The following is a 20,590-nucleotide window of genomic DNA, read 5'->3' as shown; positions in this document are numbered from 1 at the left end:
TTAAATTAATGATAAAATGTTGTCATATGTATGTCACCTTTATTCAGCTGAGGTTGTTTTTAAATCATTTTGGAACCTGTGATGTCCTGATAGGTTAAACTCTATAATTGAAGGAGGGGGCACAGTGCATGTCATTTATATTGATTTAGCACGCCTAAAATTTGAGATTATATCCCTGCAGCTGTAAAAATAATAATAATTATTATTATTATTTATTCATCATTTGGATTGCATTTATTACAGTGAATATTGAATTGCTTTTTCAGCAAAAATAAATACATATTTGTCTTACGCCTCTTTTATTGCCCAGGTCGTTGTTTTTTCTTATATACAAAAATTCTCCTGTCAAGATGACAACAACCAAAATGCTGTAATGTCACAATAATCAGACAGTCCACGGAAAGGCTGACTTGCTAGATAAAATAACATGTTCCAACCTCGATTCAGTTTAAGTATGAGAACTAAACTCTGTGTTGGCTGAACTGTAATCAGAGTCAAATAGCATCTACAAGCGCAGAAATTCTCAGGCAGCTGTGAGAAATGTAACGAACTGCACAACAAACCTTATCACTGTTTCAGTAACAAGTATTTAAAATAAATTCAATAACTAAAAAAAAAAAGAAAAAAATTGGCAAAAGTATGTGGGTTTTTTTCTGATAAGCACGCTCAGTCTTAAAGTAATCGCTCAACATTTTGGGAAGTATGTTTGTTTTCCCTCTTCCTGGGAGCACGGATGGACTTGGCTCACTGTTTGGACATGGATTATGGCCGTTTCCTGTGGTGCTTTGTGCTGTTATTTATCACAAGAACTCACTAAAATCTGTTTTGTTGTTATTATTTAAAGCTTTCACTGGGGAATTAATTTGTTTGAAGACATTTCATAAAGAAGAAAGAAAAAACTACTTTTGTTGCTTTTCCAAGTACTTTTGGAGTTCGTTTCATCTCACTCGGGTTGCTGTGCCAGACTCTAATGGGCTCATCACTGCCCCCTGTGTATTGAAACAATTAGTATATTGGTTCTTACTGGAGATGGCAGTTGAAATCACATGTTGGATATCTCTGTACTAAAAGCACAAATTAAATTGATGCTTAGTATATCTTGTACTCTAAATCCCAAAGACACAGAAAAACATTTTATTTCCCAGAACCACTGAAAAAATTCCTTTAGAAAACAAAAAACATCGTTCATCCACACACAAAAAACAAATCACTTGCTTCTTGACTGACATCCAAATTTTACATCTATATCTCTGAGACATCCCAAGACATGGGACAGAATATGCACTTAGTAGAGAGAGAGAAAACAGATCCAAGATGCACACTGCTCAAAAAATTATAAAAATACTTTGACAACATTTCCGAGTTCAATGGGAATAAGAATTTTGCTGGGTGTTTGTACTGATATGGACTGGGTAATGTGTTAGGGGGAAAAAGGATGCCACACTGTTTGATGCAAATTAAAATCATCAACTTACAGAGGGCTGAATTCACTGCCAGAAAACCCAAGAGAAAAAAATGACGTATGCTTGGTTATTTTGCCAAAATTTTATTTCAGCAACTCAAAACGGGACTTTGTAAAGCACCCAAGTTCTATAGGGACCAGCATTGCCATGCACTCGGTGGAACCCAAGAACGCCTGCACCAGCGTAGGGTCTGATGATGGGTCTAAGGATTTCATCCCATTATCTAATAGCAACCGGGGCACAGTTGCTTATCATAGAGAGCTCTGTAAATCTCTTCGTAGATATGCCTCCCCAGACCAAATTGGTAATGCTGGATGATGTTTAAGGCAGCATTACACTCTCCACAGCTTTTCCAGACCCTTTCACATCTCTCAGATGTGCTCAGGGTGAACCCGCTCTCATCTGTGAAAAGCACAGGGACCAGGGCTTTTCACAGATGAGAAGACACTGGACAGTCAGGTCACTCTCATAAAGTCTGTTTCTAATTGTTTGGTCAGAGACATTCACACCAGTGACCTGTTGGAGGACATTTTGCAGCTCGGGCAGTGCTCATCCTGTTTCTCTTTGCACAAAGAAGCAAACAGCAGTCCTGCTGATAGGTTAAAGACTTTCTATGGCCCTGTCCAGCTCTCCTAGAGTAACTGCCAGTCTCCGGGAATCTCCTCCATGCTCTTGAGATTGCACTGGGAGAAAATGGACTGCCTATCAAACCTCTGTAGGGTCCTGGGATCGCCTCATGCTACCAACACTGACACTGACAAATGCAAAACTAGTGAAAAAATAAACAGGAAAAAATGTAAGTCGCATCCACCTCTAAGACCACACTTTTATTTTGCACAAGTTGTTAATTTCATTAACAGTAAAGCAGCTGAGACTGATTAACAACTCCTCGACCTACTCCCTTGTCACAAGGTCAAACTGCTTGATACAATACTCTGATTAGAAAAGTGTTTCTTTAATTTTTGAGCAGTGTATCTATTATAATAAACAGTCTCAAAGTATAGTTTGAATCACCATCTCACCTAAACATTTCTGCCTCAGAGATGAGCTTCTGGTTTATCTGCTACTGCTATTCTTGTTTTCAGACTTTGTGTATGACCATCAACGATGTTACCGGGATTATTTTGACACATTGACTAGTGAAACGTTCATCATATTTTCCATTTTATTCCTAGTATAAGAGACATACAATGATATTCTGTGAGACCAAATTCATAGTAAGTCAAGAGGCAAAGCCTGGAAATCAAACGGAGAAAAACATAATACTGAATCAATGAGACCTCGCCCAGATAGAATGTATTTACACCAAATCAAATACTGATAGAACTTTTAAGAGGCGAGACTGTCCCCATTTCCGTACAATCTGTTACCGGCAGATTAAAAACAAACAAATTACCAAAAAAAACAAAACAAAACAAAAAACCAGACCAAAACAGAAAAATAAATCCATTAAAACACTGTAGCTGCCACAATTCCTCTTACGAAACACTGCCGCCCCAACCCTAAATCAAGTTGGATGTTTTTTATTTGCCGTCTGAAAGGCTATTTAATGCTCTGCTGCCTGTTAATTACCAAATCAACTTTTTTTTCCTTACAAATGTTAGGTACTTTTCCTTAATTTACTGAAGCTGGAGTAGTGTGAATGGTAAACTTTACACTGGGTCAAATGAGCTCTGGGAAATTTCAATCAATAAACACCATTTTCAGATACAGTAAATAGCATAGTGCTGTTTTCACAGAATTGATCACGGTTCCAGCCAACCGTGGTCAAAGCGACTCTCCTGAAAAGTACAACAGTTGAGTTTTGAAGGGGTGATATGTCTGAGGCACAGCTGGCTGGCATCACCATTAATGAGGTGAAAATCCTCAGCAGTGTTTGGCAGCACGGTCACCTGTGAACCGGTTCCACAATCACTTCCCAAGTATCAATCCAAGAGACAATCTCAGCCTGTCGGATCAGAGTTCATTGCACTGCTCCATGTTTCTTGTCCATGTTTTGAAATTCAACACCCGGTGGCACCACTAGGTCAAGATCTACAGCAGTAACCATTGTAGAAGTCATGCTACATGCCACCAACCTGGATTTATTTTCATACAGAACTGAAACCGTATGGTTTCACACACTTACTAAAACATATATCCTGACATTCAAAACTCAAGCAAGACACGCTTTTTTCCTCCCATAAGGTAAATGCAACTTCTACAATGGCCACACATCTGTAGGTGATAACTTAAGAGGAACTGTGAACTGCCCCTTTAGAAACCCAAGAAGATAACACTACGAAAAACAAAAACGTAACAATGGCACCTACAAGGAAATCGACACCCAGGTGAAAGTGACAGTATACAGTCAAACCTGAATGTCTGCAGTCTCAGGCTTCGTACTTGCTGTGTCCCACACTCGCATTAAAAACCTGTAGGCTCACACTTTTGGGATGAAAACAAAAGAAAAGCGAAAAACGAAGGGTTTCATTCCAAAACAATGCTGAAAAAAAAGGTACTAGTTATTTTACGTCGATTAAAAAAAAATTAGATAATTTACAAAATATTAGCCTACTTTGTAAAAAAAAATTATAGTCAATATATGACATAACATGTGATTTATTAGTGAGTGTTACAGTCAAACTATTAATTCAGTTAATTAGAACCGATGAGAAATATCTTATTCTGGAATGAAACTCTTCACATATACAATAGATACTGTATGACACATACTGACAACCATAGAAAAATCAAACACCTACAATATACTGTAGCATAGTTGCCATCTGAGCCCCTTGCATTGACCCCTAAGCCCATGTCACACACTATTATTAAATAAGGCACACATTTACACATACAGTTAAAATTTGGCTAGTAATTATTCCTTTATTTACAACCAATAGCCACAGAGTTAATAATTATGATAACTGCAGTCTGTTCGATGTTCAGTGTTCATTCTCCTAACACCAGACGGCAAGACGTGTTTGTCTTGTCCTCTTTGGGTCCAAAATATTTCAGAGAAATATGTTGGTTGCTTCCATTTCAAAGAATATTAGACCCACTAGAGTTGCGGAGCACCAATGTTGTCGAAACATTCTTGAAGAACTTAAACGGACCCGAATGTTGTCACCTGACATCAGCTGGGACAGGGAAAAAAGTAAAAGAGAAGGCGAGTGTAGCTGCTTTGTTGAAGTATTTCCTTTGTCTTGTCATTGTGACCAAATTTGAATTGGTGTCTGGAGCCAAATGACAACATTTGATGAACATTTGATGCCCCTAAGATATTTCTTAGGGCTTGGGCGGGGGGATCGTTTGATATACCCAAAGATGAGAGAGTATAGTAAGGCAAAGACATAACTACTTTCAGGGGATTTTTTTTTTTTTTTTAACCACAGGTTACACATACTGCATATGTATATGTATACATATACGGTGTAAATATAAACACACATATATATACACACACATGCATAATATAAACACATTCGAGGGTGGGGTGGGTGGGGACCGGATACCAACACTACATCAGAAAAGGTTAAGCAAAAGCATGAATCTAAGCGAGCCTCGAGCTTTTAAGTCTTCAAGATGACTGATGTGTCAAGTTTTTCCAACATCAACGTGTCCAAAAACGGAGTTGCATTGTAAATCCACATTGAGGACATTGGCAGCCTAATATAAGGAGGTGGCATCACGTCACCCAAGTAAGCGGTTCTATAATAAGCAAGTAGCTAAGCAATACCAATATGGTACAAAGATATTCGTTGGACAAAAAGAAGCGGAAAAAAACAAGTTTGGTTGAGGCTTTTGTCCACAGTGACACTGGTGCCACACAGTTGGTTGTGTTTTCAGGTAAAGGTCTGCAACCCCAAACTCACTGCATTTCTTCAAAGTTTCTTACAGATGACACAATGAGGGGAGGGGGGGGAGGCTCCTTCTCTTAGTCCAAGAGCATACCCCTCAGTAGTTGAACTTTCCCTGTTCATTGACTGGGGATGTGGCAGGTATGAACAAGGGCTTGGGAGGGACGTCAGGTTTGAGAGAAGCTGCCCGACGGACGATCGCACCCCTGTGTGGAACCTCTTGCTGTTCTCCATTATAACTGTGCTGACGTGCCAGGTATCCATTGGGAAGCAGGGGATAGTGAACCTCACACGCGCTGCCTGTCGAGTTCATCCGCGCCAAAAGAGGAGGTGGCTGGTGGGGCCCGCCATTTCGTTGGCTGAAGCTGTGTTGGCGAGGGATCATTCCTCCTCCCCCTCCTCCTACTACTCCACCTCCGTTGGGCATTTTGGTGGCTGCAGCAATCAGTGATTGCCTTTGGGAGGAATGCCTCCTCTCCAAGGTAGACTGGTGGTGCATGGGAATGTCTGGGGGAACATCCATGCGACGGGTGAGGCTGTCACGTGGTAAAGTGGATGAGCTGTAGTAGGGGGCTGATTCTGTCTCAGGTATCTGAGGCTGGATACGATTGGCAAAGGCTAGCTGGCCTCCACCTCCGCTGGCCATCAGACCAGATGGGCTCATTAGCTGAGAGTTCTTGCTGCCGCTAGCCTCGTGGATGTGCTTCAGAAGCTCATCGAGTGAGGTTACTTCCATCACCTTCTGAGAGTAGCCAGCGTAAGGCTGCTGAGACAACACACGCTCAACATTGTGGATTTTGCGTTCATCGGGATGAAGGTGTCCGACTGCTGACTGGCTATTAGACAGTCCATGGGAGTAGGGGAAGACCTGCTGGTGAAGCAGGGCAGAGCTGGGCCTGGAACCAATATTATGGGACTTTGGTTCCTTGGCATTGTTGCAGTTCTGATTCTTCTCCCACTGGTTCTTGAATGCTTTCATGCTCTTAATTGGCAGCTCTGGGGTCGAGTCTGGTGTAGGCAGACCAGACAGCTCTGAGGAATGGTGGAGTTGGTGATGCTGGGCATGGACCAAGTCTCCCATTGTCATTCCATGATGACCATTTCTCCTCGATGGGTGATGCTCCTTACTGTTGGCGAAGAAAGAGTTGTAGATCTTGGGAGATGACACCTCCAGCTTGTCGTCCTTACTTTGGCTGTCCAGGAGGCCATTGAGCTTGGCTAGGCTGCGCAGTGATAGAGCATGCGGGATTGGGGCTTCGGGGTCTTTCGACAACTTCTTGGTCTTGTGGCTTGTGTGATTACAGTAGCATGAAACCAGGAAGCCAGAGAGGAAGGCACCAAGGACAAAGGCCACCAAAACACAAGCAATCAGAAGAGTATAATGGACACTAGGACTGGGTTTGTCTTGCTCTGGAGGTCGCCTCACACCTTAAAACAGATGAAAAGAGAAAAAGGTACTCCAGTTAGTTTTTCTGACTGAGCCAGAAGGTTTAAAAAAATAAAAACATTTTTTCAAGAGCTAATATAGGTCAAGCAACAGCTGGGACCGACAGGTTGTGTTTACAGGAGATTCACTATGTGGGAAACAGCATGGGAGGGGTGTTTGAACTAAGCTCTTGGCTTCCTTTCCTTCCACTGTTAATAGATGAATACGGCCTTTCTTTCTAGGACTTGTGCTTTCACCTCAGACAGGCAAGGCCAAGAGCTCCCCAGTCAGTGAGGAATCAACTCTGAAATGAGTTAGAGCTTTAAATATTGATGGGAGCACAGCAGCAGGAACCTGATGTCATTTTCACAGACTTCGCCTTCCAATGCGAGGATCAGGAGCGAGAGCACCTGGTACGATGAACGAGCCAAAAATAACAGGTCTATTCAATAGCTCACCGAGTCTGGCACCTTTGCCAACACAGACTCAAATGAGGTTGTCAAATTCTTTCAAAATGAAGCCGAGGGGACAGTTTGCGAAACAGCACACCAAGAACACAAGGACATTAGCGAAGGTAAATCTACCATGTAACTGTCCTTAGGAGCTGTGACCCAAGCACCGTGATTGCCTAATGGCGTGAAAGGCAGGGATGATAAGGAGAGAGAAACCTGCCACCTCTTGTAATCAGAGCTCATTTGCAAGAGGCTGTTGCCATCTGTGGTGACAGACCCTTCTCTCTGCCCTTAATGACAGTTCTGCGAAACTGATTAGTCTGCAGAGGGGGACAGCTGAGCTGAACTGAAAACAGAGAAGAATGCAGGTGCTCCCCACAAGTTAAATTCAGCAGCACATGAAAGCTTAGTGGAGGAATTAAAATGGAAAACAATTATGTCTAAATCAGCCTTGATGATAGTTTATAAGGTGTTTACAGAGCGATTTGTGGATGAGTATTAGGGCAGCCAGTTCAGTTATTAGGTCTGCATTATAAATAGTTTTAATATTTACTTTAAATTAAATGATTCAAACCAAAACTTTATATTAATTAAAATTCCTCTCAGAAAAAAAAAAAGAATAATAAACATAAAAGCAGCCAGGGATCAGTGAAGCAATCTGGCATTGTGACAATGGTATATAACATAGTGTGATTTGTATAGACAGTAACGTCTCTTGATTGCTAGGAAAGTTAACAAGCATGTGCAGTTTTAGGATATCATCTTAGTCTGCCAGGGAGTCACGAAGAGAACCCGAGTCCTCTGCCAGTCTTAGAGGATATCGGTTTTGACACTAAAGGACTTTTACTTTTTAGTATGGTGAAGAGCAGGAAGAAACCCGCCTACATAACGTTATTAAAGGCAATAAGTATGTGTTAGGAGAGTCAAAAAGGACCTTTCTGACTGTGTTTATGGAATTAGAGGGAAATATTGTGAGATATTACACAGAGAAAATCTGATCAGAGACTCGCTAAGTTTCAGTTAAATCTCTGCACAAATGCACACGAGACAAAAGCACAAATGAGTGGAATCTAAATTCATTTTCTTAAGCCTCAAAAGAGACCACGGTAACTACACTACACATGACAAGGAAAGATGAGCAATTTGCCTCCTGTCATTACAACTTTAATTTGACAGAATCTCATTACAACAGTGGACTGATATGTTGAAATAATAATCAAACAAGATTTAGCTCTCTTCACAACGGAGCTGTATGTACACAGTTTCTAGCTATTTGTGTTTGGAGAAAGACTCAATTATTTAGGTCATGAAGTTAGTGAAACTTTTTCACCTCTTTTATGTGGAGCTGAACTGAGCAGGTGTGCTTGTAAAAGCGAACCATCCCTTCATAATGTATCACTGCATTCATTGTGAGGGGTGATTTAGCATCGTTTGCCCAGCTGAAGGATTCTGTGGTGCACTAATCTTTTTGGAAATAATGCTTTTAATAGAGCTTCCAATTAAAAATTCTTAGTATTTAGCCATTTATTCTTATGACTGCTTCAACTTATGACCGCATTAAAAAGTCATAAATCATCATTGCAATCCCAGTGGGTGAGGCAATCAGAAGTGATGCTGCAGTGAGCCCATTAATACCACTTCTTTTAATCTCGGGCATTTCTTTCAATCAGCTTTGCAGCATCAGTATGATTCCACGATTTTTGATCTAACTGATGTGTTCCCTGGCGGCGTGCAGCTTTTGTAATGAGTGGTAAAACTCTGCTCTCATCTCGGTGTGCACTTTGTCTCCCGTCACCCCCGTGGCTTCCCGGTGGCTGTGAGTCATCTGCTCCCTCTGGACCACGACACCCTCCTCAGTGTCTGTGCTTACAGGCTTATAGCGATGTTCCTCCTGGTTGAAGGCTATGAGTCAAGTGCCACAGCAGGAGGTAAAACACAGAGCTGAGGTAAACAAACGCAGAACCTATGAATGGCCTGTCACAACATGTTTCATGAGCAGGCTGAATAACTCAATCAGTGGGTATGTGGGACATATGGTGCCACCGGTCACAGTGAAATTAATACCCGGTGAATCATACCAACAGCCTGGCGAGCAGCTAGGTGGCGCACAGGAAGTGCTCGCCAACTTTACCTACTGAATTTGCACCACTTCACAAACATTTAAAAACGAAACAGTGTGTGCAACTAAATAAATATGTAGTTCAAAAAAAGTCTTTATTGGGAGGGGGGGTCACCCCATGTTAACAGAGTTTTACACTAATTACACAGCTCTCCATCAGTGTTCCTCTCCAACGTTGTCACATTATATTTTTGTGTCAACTCAACATGGACTTGGCTCAGCGGCGGCTTAATATAGCAGTACCCCAAGTCTGCCAAAAGGTAAAAAGACAGATGGCTGCATGTGTCGAGGCAAAGGAGAGAAGGAGCGAGAGACGGATGTTGATAGCCAGGAAAAAAAAATAACTGAAGAGAAAGATGAAGGAATGAAATTCAACCTTGGTTGCAGGGGGGGAGGTGAATTTGTGGGGACCCAAGGATCCAAGACACAGGGGAGCAAGTGTAAAAGCAAAAGAAGAGGACCAAAAGAAAAAAGAAAAAGATCGAGAGGGAGCAAATGTATGTGAGAAGAATTAAAAGAAGAAGACGAGGAGAGAGGCAGAGTGAGAGACGCAGACTTGACGGGGTGAGTGACAGACCGTCACTCTGCTGGGTTTTGAAGCCTGGTGCTCTGCGGCATCTGCGATACGGATGGAGAACAAGCCTCGCGTTCCTCCACAGTGCCGTAGGAAGAGAAGCACTTCATGATTGCATCCATATTGTTAAAAATAGATAGCACGGCAGGTTATGTAAACAGGCACATTTTACATAGCGCTGCCTGTGCCACGTCTTACTAATTGGTGCTGGTTTTTGCAGGAGGGGAAACAAAGTAAGGAGGGCTTGCTGTTGATAGGTGTGTTTTAAGAGTTTCCCTTTTTTCCCCCTGCAGGTGATAAAGGCGAGTTTGAAAACAAATTACAATGGAAGTGACAATTTCTCTTAGGAGTGCGTGATTAAATAAATGGATCCTGTCTTTGCAAGCTCTCAAATCGACTTCATTAACAAACACCCATAAGCTTTTCCTTGACACCAATTACCGGTAATCTGAACCCTTTGAAGATTCACACTTGCTCAATTGTGAAAATTTCCTTTTGCATGTCTTGCAGGACATTAAAGCATTAGCACTCTAGAAAACTTGAATTTTAAATATTAAATATAAAGAGGGACTGAATACCAACACTGTCAAGGTCAGATGCATAATAATTCAGAGCTTTTTCTCTCACGCACAACTTTTCCAGTGCACAAGGCTTTTCTCAAGGGTGTGTTTAAATGCTTTGTAACCTGGAAAACAATTTATGTTCTATTTTTTTCGCATCAAGTGAAGACGTTCCAAAATAGCCCTAATTAGTTTCTGCTTTCTGCAAGCTTACAAGTGCATGTAATTGTTCTGTTAATGGCTACTCCATCCCAATGAGAAGCCAATGAGACAAAATTGCCCCAGGCTTCATAGACAAGCATTGCCCCCCGTCTGCTAATGCTTCCACACCAAAAATAACAATTTAACTCTTGAGAGACACCCTGAGGTTGAAGATCGGAACAAATTAATTATTTGCCTTTTTCCAAGTCTGTGTGAAAAGCAGAGCAGCTCTGCCCCATTGCTGTGAGCTTTTAGTAATTTGACATTTTTAATACTTGATGTCTGCACACTGACAGACATGGTTAGCAAATGGAGCATGATTGTGCGCATCAGTGTGCGTGTCCATACAGATACACGGAGTATCCGGGCTGTATGCGTGCGGGGCTCTGGCTGTTGACAGAGTGAATTCAATCATGTACACTTGTTATTAGGCATTTGCATAATATTCCACCTCAGTGCTCAGCCAATTGGATGCGGTTTAATATATGCACACGAGCTAAGGTGATATGGTGTAATGTAACAGATCCATTCCAATTGAAAAGTAGTTGTAATGAGCGCTGCATTTCATTCGTGGTGTGCTGATGCATACAGAGCATATATCTCATTACGTTTTTGATTGAATATTGGTAAATTAACCATGCTGAGACATCTGGTAATCAGAATCTGGTGTCTGCCTGACATCCTTCAATATCTACACCTGTGCTTTGAGAAGACAGACATGTTTTCAAGCAGCAGCAACAATATATTTCGCTTCAAAAACCCAGACAGGAAATAGTTTGGTTAAAGGGTGTAGCCTTCCAGATTACCCAAAAAACACATTTTCTCACTTCTTGTGCAGACAGGTTTAATTTGATTTATCCGTCTTCTAATTTATCAGCCTCCACACTTGATGAAGCCACGTCAGCACATCTAAAGGTGACTGAGCTTTGTTTGCCTAAAAAAACAAATCTTGCTGGAAAAAAAAAAAAAGACTCTTCCTCAAGGAAATGGGCCACGAACACAATCTTCAGAGGCTGATATCTCCCAAAAATAGGTGCATCTTTTATTGGACTGCAGCTTACTTACATGAGTAAATGTGCTTTTTGTTGTCATTATATAAATTGGTATCGGGTTTACTCATCACAAACCCTTAAACTATGCAGAGCACATGCACTGGGTCCTTTTTCCTTTTTACATGCAGTTGCATCAGAAACAAAAGGAGCTGTTTATTTTGCCATTCAGTGGATGGTGAAACAAAATGCTTCCAATGCATCTGGTGCAGCAGAAACGTGGCACTGGAAGAATCTTGGCTTCACCAGTAAACTTAAAGAGACAGTCCACACCAAAGTCACTTTTCAGAAAGCATAACACAATAATAATATTACACTGTAATGAAGACGCACAAATAAAAGGTGAGGAAAATCAGTGGCCGCATCACCTGAAGTGTGAAATCTTTTCTCCGAATTGTCTTTGTGTGCACATTTATAATTGTGCTTTATTTGGCATGAACTGCTGCTTTAAGAGATGGAGAAACTTGCGGGCCACTCACACACCTGCACACAGTTTCAACCATCCGCTGTAAAATTGGAAAGGCAGATCATAAAGAGACGATGAAAAGGGTCAGTGAGAAAGAATTCAACAAAGGAGGCAGGTAAAGCTAAAGGGTTAGTCCAACTAAACAGAGAAAAGAACAAAGAGAAAGAAAACAAGCAGGTAAAGTGGGAGTAACACTCCCCCAGAGGTCAGTGAGACAGATAAAAGGGTAAGGGGTTAAGGCTAAGGGCCGGGACTACTGCGTAGTTGGATTTCACCACTGTGGGCCCCGTGGATTTCTGTGACACCCTGACCTAAGCTGAACTTTAATAGCCAATGTGGAATAAAAAGCCATTAAAAGTTCCAAGTATGGAAAGTGAAGTATTTGGTATGTGTAATGCCTTTAAAGGTTAGTCTTTATAGCACATTGCAGTAAAACATGATGTCACTCAGTCGCTGTGAAGTGCTGGTGAGCTGAGTGAAGGGAAAAGATGGCCTAGTTTTGCATAACCTTTACGCCACGACTAGGACTCAGGAAGTCCAAACTGGAGCAGCTTTTCAAAAACGCAATCGTGGCCCGACTTGTGATAAATGATGCAAAAACAGCCAGTAGGGTCAACACAGAGCGACGGGTTGAATGAAATTTGGCAGACGGCGGTAGTCTTTAACTGTCATAATGAGCATGTTCTGAATATTCAGCCTCTGTCTGACCCTAAAGATCTAAAAAATGCATTAAATATTTGAATGCTCAACTTCACACTTTTGTGCTTAAAAGTATGAAAAGTAGAACAAAAACAAGTCCCTTTCTTTTAAATAGTGAGAAATGACATTGGGTATTTATTTATTTATAACAACACGCTGTTTACAACTTTACCAACTTTATCTCATTTAAGACAAACAAGTCTAAGACGATTTCGGATATCTGATTATCGAACAGTACGCATGCTGATGTGGAATGAAGTGTCTCTGAGGAGTGGATATTGGAGGGTGGTTAGAAGGGACACAGTCAGAGCTCATTGACTAATGATACAGGCTGTGTCTGTTGCCATGGTCTTCAGAAGTATAAATAACTCTTTAGAAAACTAGCTGGCATCAATGTCCCCCCAGGACACCAGCCCTCCTTCATGAAAAGGTTCAGCTCGAGTTCACTCTCTGCTCTGCTCCTGTAGTGTTTTAATGAGATTGAAAACGCCCGCCCAACTTGATTCTATTATCGAGCCATCTCCCCACGCTTGTCAGCTAAATTAGCTGCTAACCTGAGTTTTTGGTCCAACCCACGCTGGTTCATCTAAATGTGCAAGAGTCAAGGAAAAGGTCAAATAACAATAGAGGGCAGACGAAGGGGAGAAAACAAACCGGAGAGGTCTGGAACCGGGAATCTGATGCAACACACTTTTGCTAGCCCAGAGACTAATGTGTGTTCGCACGAAATGGAGAGGTGGGCGTTTTCCCAGCCAGAAACTGCTCAAGTGCAGCCGACTGCTGTTCTCTTTTCTAAATAGCAGCAGGTCAGCAGGTCTCTGCCCCAGCCTTTTAGTCTTTTCTGGTGTTTACATAATGTAATGCAGCTATCCACATCAGAGCAAACCATCACTGAGCTACACTAAAGAGATAATGCATTTAGGATTAGCATAGCTTATGTGTCAAATATCTGCCTTTTCTATTTATTCGCACCTTTAATAAAAGGGTTTATTTCTGCTCAGAGGCTCTTCTAGAGATGTCCACTCAAAGGCAAACCTTGAAATTTGGGGTTACTTTTCTGAGCCATTATATCTGAACTGTTGCCCATAGCACAGGTGCTCTTTCACACTCTCAATGTAACAGTGACTGCCTTACCAATTATCCTTTTTCCAAAGTTAATTTTAGTTTTGCCCTGAAGGAAATCACCATCTTACACAGGCCACAAGTTGAAAAGTAGAGCCAGAAGTGAAGGTTAGTGTTTAAAGTCTATACTAGTGGTTTGAGAATTGGATGCCTTTTAGGACACCGATTATCCCTGTGTTACTGTACATTTTGAATGTGTCTAGTAGGGCTGCCCCTAAAAGTCAAAGTCAAAGATGCTTCACTTCAATTGTTTGCTTATTTGCACAACAACATTTAGACAAGAAGCTAAAATCTAAGGTGGACTGATATTCTTGCTAACCGATGAGCCCTCTGCTCAGTGTGTGACGAAGTTCATTTGCTGAGGCAAATTTGGCAATGACTGCGTGAGACAAATTAGCTGCAGCCACTGGGAAGTGCATGGTGACAGCAGTGATTAAGCTACTGTAATATTCCATATGACGTCTGCATATGCAGAAGTTTCTGATTAACAGCTATCCAAATGTTTTGTATCATGTTTGCTGCCCCACAAGACCAGTCTCCCCCCCTTTTTCTATTTTCTGTGAGCAAAATCACAGGAACTGTGGTCAAACCTCAAAATTAAAGACTTTGTCAATTCAGGTAAGAAAAGCCCTGAATTTCATTCATGTTTTCACTTGTTTATACTGTTATAAACAGAATAGAATATAAACAACAGAATAGTCATTGTGAATTGTTTCGCAGGCTTAAGGCACTTTTCTCTTTTTCAAAACAAAAAAGTTCTCCTATTAGGTGTAAACAATAATATGTAACCGTTTGCTAAAACCTGGTTAAATATTGACACTTCATCATTTTTCCAACCATATATAGTATTTAGTCCGCTTTCCAATCTCTGCATCTTCTATGAAAAACAGGGGGTGCAAAAATGTTTTTCACAGATATTTTAGATTAAGAAAAGTGCAGAAAAAAGTAAATGATGGTTAAGCTCTGTTTACGGGGCTGATGATCCTGACAGAGTTCACTGGGACCTTGAAGAGACTCCAGCCATTTCTAATCTCATTAGTGACACTTGGGCTTTTCCTTCTCTAACAAGTCTAAATTGCTGTTGTAAGGTCTAGAGTTTCTGTTTCACATTACTTTACACTGATTATGCAGCCTGGGGGCTACATACTTAACTTAACTGCTGCCAAAACTTGACTAAAAAAAGTTGTTTCCAAGTCTGTAGGCAAGCAGTATGTCAGCAGCATCAGCACTTCCATTAGCATCTACTTTTAAACCTGTCAGCCACTGCTGTGCATTATGAAGTGTTTTATAAGTGCTCATAGCTGAATCTATAAGTAATAAATGGTGGCTTAGCACTTTGAAAGAAAACACACTCGATGCCTATAGAGATGCCTCACATATACAAATGTGAAGCCAGACTCATTTCAAGCTAGTGCCAACAGCAGTATTGATTAACATGCACATCTGTTTCCTCAGATGAGAATGAGATTTATGATGCATCTCTTGCAGACAGGCAGTGCATGCCGAGTCAAATCTCAGTCCTTTACAGCAAGTCCAATTCAAGATTATAGCATCTGATCATTCATCTTTAATACTATGTCAGTTGTGTTTTTTAATGGGAGACGGCTGCAGCTGTCCTTATAACTAATATTACTCAGCCTGTCGGCTACTTTCCCATTTATTATTTTACATGTGTAAACCTCCGAGTATCACAAACAAGACCTACTAAGCTCATTTACAGTTTTATATTTTTATTCACGGATTAGTCGAGTACTACCACCACTACCTTCATTAGTACTTCTACTATTACAGGAGCATGCTTCCATATTCTAAATAATCTTAATTTAACTTACACTTAGCCCCTCAGCTAATCAACCGTTTGAAACAAGACATTTTAGCTCCTCTCCCACTATCCATTTAAACCGGCTTTGCTCTAATCAGCTGCTCGTTGCAGACAGTGTTTGAACAGCAGTTGTGTATCCCTGAAATGACCATAATGAGACACCCCATCTTTGACATCACTGAGATAAAAAAGGAATAATAATAAAAAACCTTCAGAAACAGTATTTAGAGCAGTCTGAAGGCTGACCTTGTGCCTCACAGGGATTACTTAAACATTATTGTTATTAGTAATCTTTGCTTGAGCATGCTCATATCAAAAATTATATGAACATCAACCATCACAGCAGTATATATACAGCTGAAAGTAATCAGAAGTATATCAGAAAACTTGATTTCACACTGGTTTAGCCTCAAGGTCAGTTGGTGCTGTAATTATTGGACACTTTATGTTTTGAGTAAAGACTGGGCCTAAAGATGGACAATCATTTAATCAAGTTTTAGTTTACTTTTACCATAAGTTTATTTTGTGTCCTAATCTGTCTACTGGAACATCGTCTGGGAGGTGTGTAACAGGCTCACTTACACACCACATGTTCTCTGACTTCCTGGTTTAAGGTCCTGCTTGTCATTTATTTACTTTATTTTAAAATGTAAGCTTGAACGGCTCATCGTTGCCACTGCACAGTGTTTCTGCCTGAATGGAAGCTTATTTTACATGGTGAGGATTTACGGATTCTGACACGGTGTGTGCACAGGCAAGCAGCGAGAAGAGAACAAAACACTGCTTCACGATGTTTTGTCTTCATTGAATCCTAGCCAATGAACTGCATTTCTTTTGTTAACTTGCAAGAAAATGCTTCGACTCGAGACAGCAAAGCTTCAAAAACTTTCTCTTGCTTTGCAGCTCCTATTTCGTTACAAGATCGTTTCAGCAGAGTAACAGCTGCTGAAACGCCAAATGCTTGGAATGTTAATCAGGATTAAGTTTGAACTGTCATCTTGAAAAGTGAGGGAAAAAATGATACTCGAGACAATGAAGATCAAGAAGTAATTAAATATTCAGAAACTGGTTAGACTTTTATAGGTCATGTCATTTACTGGGGCAGCTGAGGATTGGTGTGGAAGAGTTTATGCTCTTACTGAGAAATGAAATGTTTGATGTATTTAACAATGTGAGAACAGAGAACTGAAGTTAAACTAGAGCACTTTAAACTTGAGCAGTAATAAAACCTAATTCAAAATCACTGTGGCACTTATAACTACAGAGATTATAAATGTCTAAGTTAACAATGAAACCTTTCAAGCAGAACTGATTTTTTAAATACTGTGACGATTCCACCTTCTAAAATATAGCATTTTGTAGCTTTTTTCTGTGTGCAACATTGTAGCAAATTAAGTAAAAACAGAAAGAAAAAGTAGATTTTATTAATTTAGCCGAAAACTACCATAAGGATTTTGTTATTAATCACTAATATTAGCAGACAACCTCCTTATTGATAAAATAATTTGTGCCAAATACATCAATAAGTGTAAAACAGTGTACGTCACGTTGTGTGAAGACACGAATGATAACAACAGATCATTTTGTTCATTTAAAAAAAAAAAAAAAATTAATACTATTTGCTGCAAAAGTCACCAGTTTTGCAGGCTGTGGAAAGACGAGTGCTGAGTTATGAGAATTAATAATGACTTTTATTGATAACGCTTTTTTTTTTTTACCATAGAAGTTAAAGCTAAAAAGTGTGAAAGAGACATCAAAGTATGTGGAAATCAACAATAAGGTATAAACTAGCAGTTACAGAGATGTTCATAATAAACACTATATGTTTTCATTACTTTTAATTTTTTGAAAGTGAACATTCAATAAGTGGTTTTAGGTGTAATGAGGGAGATGGCGCTAGCATCTTTCTAAACAGCTTGTTCCCTATAATATTTTCTTCTGATAGAGTCTGAAGAACAGGAGGAGCTTGGTGGGATGTTATTTGTTGAAAGCGTATGCCATAATTTTTAGGGAATAAATTCTTTTTGTTTTATACTGTCATTTTACTTTGAAAAAATTAATTTTAAATCAGAATCAAATTCAGGAAAAGAGAGAGTATCATCGGTGGTAGAACCCCAAATAGCCTGAAAGCTGACATTACATTCTCAAAGTTTGTATTAAAGGCTGACTCTTGCCTAAAACTGGAAGGGGCATTTAAATTGTAAATGAATGGTCTTGTAAAGAGAGAAAGAAATGTTACCTGGCCTGTGGGTTTTTTTTCTCATCTGAACACTGACGCTGAGGGGATATTTGTGTGTGTGTTGATGAGCTAAATAAATAAAAGATGAGGAAAGGGCACGCGGGAAAGGTGTTGTGTAGACCTAGGATCTCCGCTTGATGCGAGGAGTTAATTAGTGCCAACGCAGAATCTATTTACGTCATCAAATCCTTCACGTTTATGGCTGCCATGTCAACAGAGCACATCAAGATGTATGGCTGCGCATAAGGAGAAAGCGAGATCCCCTAATACTTTTTAAGCTTACCGGACTCAGCTGTATTGATTAATGTCCATCTCTGTTTAGTGATTATGCACAATGTGGTCTCCAATTACTGTACCAAGAACTTGTCATTTAGCCCACTTTCATCTTACCCCACTGGGCTTTGAGTCAGTAGAACCATTAGGTGAAGCTGTGTGGGAAATTATGCATCACGTCATGAATCGCAGGGACTAATGAAGTATATGAATCAAAAGGATCAATTAGTAATGCCTTCTCCTTTTCACTAAGAGATTGGTTTAACTAGAGAGTTACGTGTTAGTCAGATAATGAAAGCGATATTTCACCCCAGAAGAACATTATGCCCATATTAGCATGCATACCACCACATGAGTTCAGAACAATGGTCAGCCTCCAATATAAGTTTGTGTTCTACTGGAGAGTATTTGTTCTCATTAACAATTCAGAATCAGTCTACTTCACAGTTTGCAGAGAGAGAAAAAATGCATGACTGAAAACTGGAGAAAATAAGTGTTGATTGAATTTGTCTCACTTGTGTTTTTTCATTAGCTGCGTGAGATTGAATGCAAGAGGACTGAACTGCATTGCAGGTATGCATGCTGAAAACGGGAAACTGTTGCACCAGAGTGATATATTTTTTTTGGGTTACTTTTAGTCTGGTTAGAAGTGTACAGTGAGGCATTCGGGGCCCAGCAGTGCAATCCTCAGCAGGTCAGAGTGTATCGAGGACATACATCCCTCCCCCTTACCCTCCATCTCCACACTGATTGGCTCCGAGTCAGGTGACCCTTGTTCCCCAACAGGGGGAGGGCGATCAGGACCTGTACCTCTTTCAGGGTCACCTGCCTCCTTTGGGAATGCCGCCCCATGATAGGTTGTGCTGGCGCTTGTGGGTGTGGTCTTCCCTGTGGTTGTAGCGAAGGGGGAAGGAAGAGGAGGAGGAGTAGGAGGAGGAGGGGGCAACAGAGTGAGTGATTAGTGAAATGTGAATCAGTCTGTAGAATCAACTTTAGAGAAATGAGGGTGATTCCTGAGTAGAAAGATAACCATCACCCGTTAACATAAAGACCCTGTAATGACTGTCAGGGACACGATGAGCAGACAGAGCACAAGTTAATTCGTCTGTCAATTCGCTACTCCGCAGATACAGTGATTTAAATCTCTGCAGTGTAGTTAACCAGCTGCTTCAAGTCACAATGTATTTCTCCAGCAAATGAGATTAAAGCATCTCAGCATTTGTGATCATTATCCTGGACTCAAAAAATATTTTACAACCAAAAACAGCTTGTACCATTTTAAAGAGCTGTTTTTCACATTTTGCGACTCTTAACAGTTATGAGGGCATGATGAGAGTATGCTCTGAAAAGATTCACACTGAAATAATGATATAAGTATTTCTTTTCACAATGGCATAACTGCAACTAAGGTTTTGACTACCTGAATAAATTCCCAGAGCTCAGGAAAAAAAAGATTTTCATATTCTGAATTTATTGTATTGCAACTTATTATTCTTTTATGCATATTCCTATCTAATCAGATCCTTTCCTCCTTGAACTCTACCATAGCTTAAATTCTTGAGTGAACATGAGTGAATGAATGAACATACGGATGGGCAGCAAAATAAAGGAAAACCTGAACCCCTGAGCAGTAAGTAGATCCAGTGGCTCAATTTTCACAACACAGTTTGGGTCCATGTGTCTGCTAAAAGGAACAGGTTGTTGCAAATCAATACACAAATGTTCAGAGCGATCATTTTTAACCTACAATGCAACATTTCTATGCAAAAGTGGCCAGGACGGCAATGTCCTCATCTATAGGACAGAAAGGGCCACTGAATAGTTTGAAGAGAATGAAAATGATATGTATCACAAGCTAGGGTGTTCCTGATGACCAGCACTCACATGGTAGAAAGTGTTCTTCCTCCACAATCATCAAAACAATAAAGGATAGAAGATCGGTAGCACTTTATAATACAGCCTGTGACGGGCATAAATCACCTGTAAATAAATGGAATTTCATTGGATTTTATTTGAAATTATAATGTAATTATATTTAATTAAAATAGTTAAAAGTAGGTACACTATAACAATGTGGTAAAAGTCAGGCTTGGAGGAAATAAAGAAATCGTTAGAGTTTAAATTTAATCTGCAAGTAATTTAAAGTAATGCGTAAGTAATTTCAGGTATTGCATAACCATATTAAAGATTAGGGAGGGGCTTAACCTTGTTAACTTCCAGGTATTTTACAGAAAAGAAGACATTCCTTTCATGCACACTCCTTTTCAAAAAAACAAACAAACA

General features: G+C 40.3%; 1 protein-coding gene across 4 annotated transcripts in view; it reads right to left on the bottom strand.

The window, feature by feature from the left end:
* Positions 1–2,614: 2,614 nt before the first annotated feature.
* The window catches only part of sema6cb (semaphorin 6Cb), a 161,473-nt gene continuing 143,497 nt past the window's right edge, over positions 2,615–20,590 (bottom strand). For 2 of the 4 annotated variants that reach the window (XM_087848419.1, XM_087848420.1), the window contains 2 exons: positions 19,040–19,195; positions 2,615–6,733 (listed from right to left, as the gene is read on the bottom strand). In XM_087848419.1, coding sequence (XP_087704545.1) covers positions 5,403–6,733; positions 19,040–19,195 — 1,487 coding nt within the window. In that variant the 3' untranslated portion in view covers positions 2,615–5,402. The remainder of the gene's footprint in view (positions 6,734–19,039; positions 19,196–20,590) is intronic. The other 2 variants (XM_087848421.1, XM_087848422.1) reach the window with 2 other exon arrangements.

This window comes from Neolamprologus brichardi, chromosome 11 (assembly GCF_056152115.1).
Source record: "Neolamprologus brichardi isolate AB-2024 chromosome 11, ASM5615211v1, whole genome shotgun sequence".
In the NCBI taxonomy this organism is placed as follows: domain Eukaryota; kingdom Metazoa; phylum Chordata; class Actinopteri; order Cichliformes; family Cichlidae; genus Neolamprologus; species Neolamprologus brichardi.
Note: the sequence above shows the minus strand (reverse complement) of the source record. Positions and strands in the feature narration are given on the sequence as shown.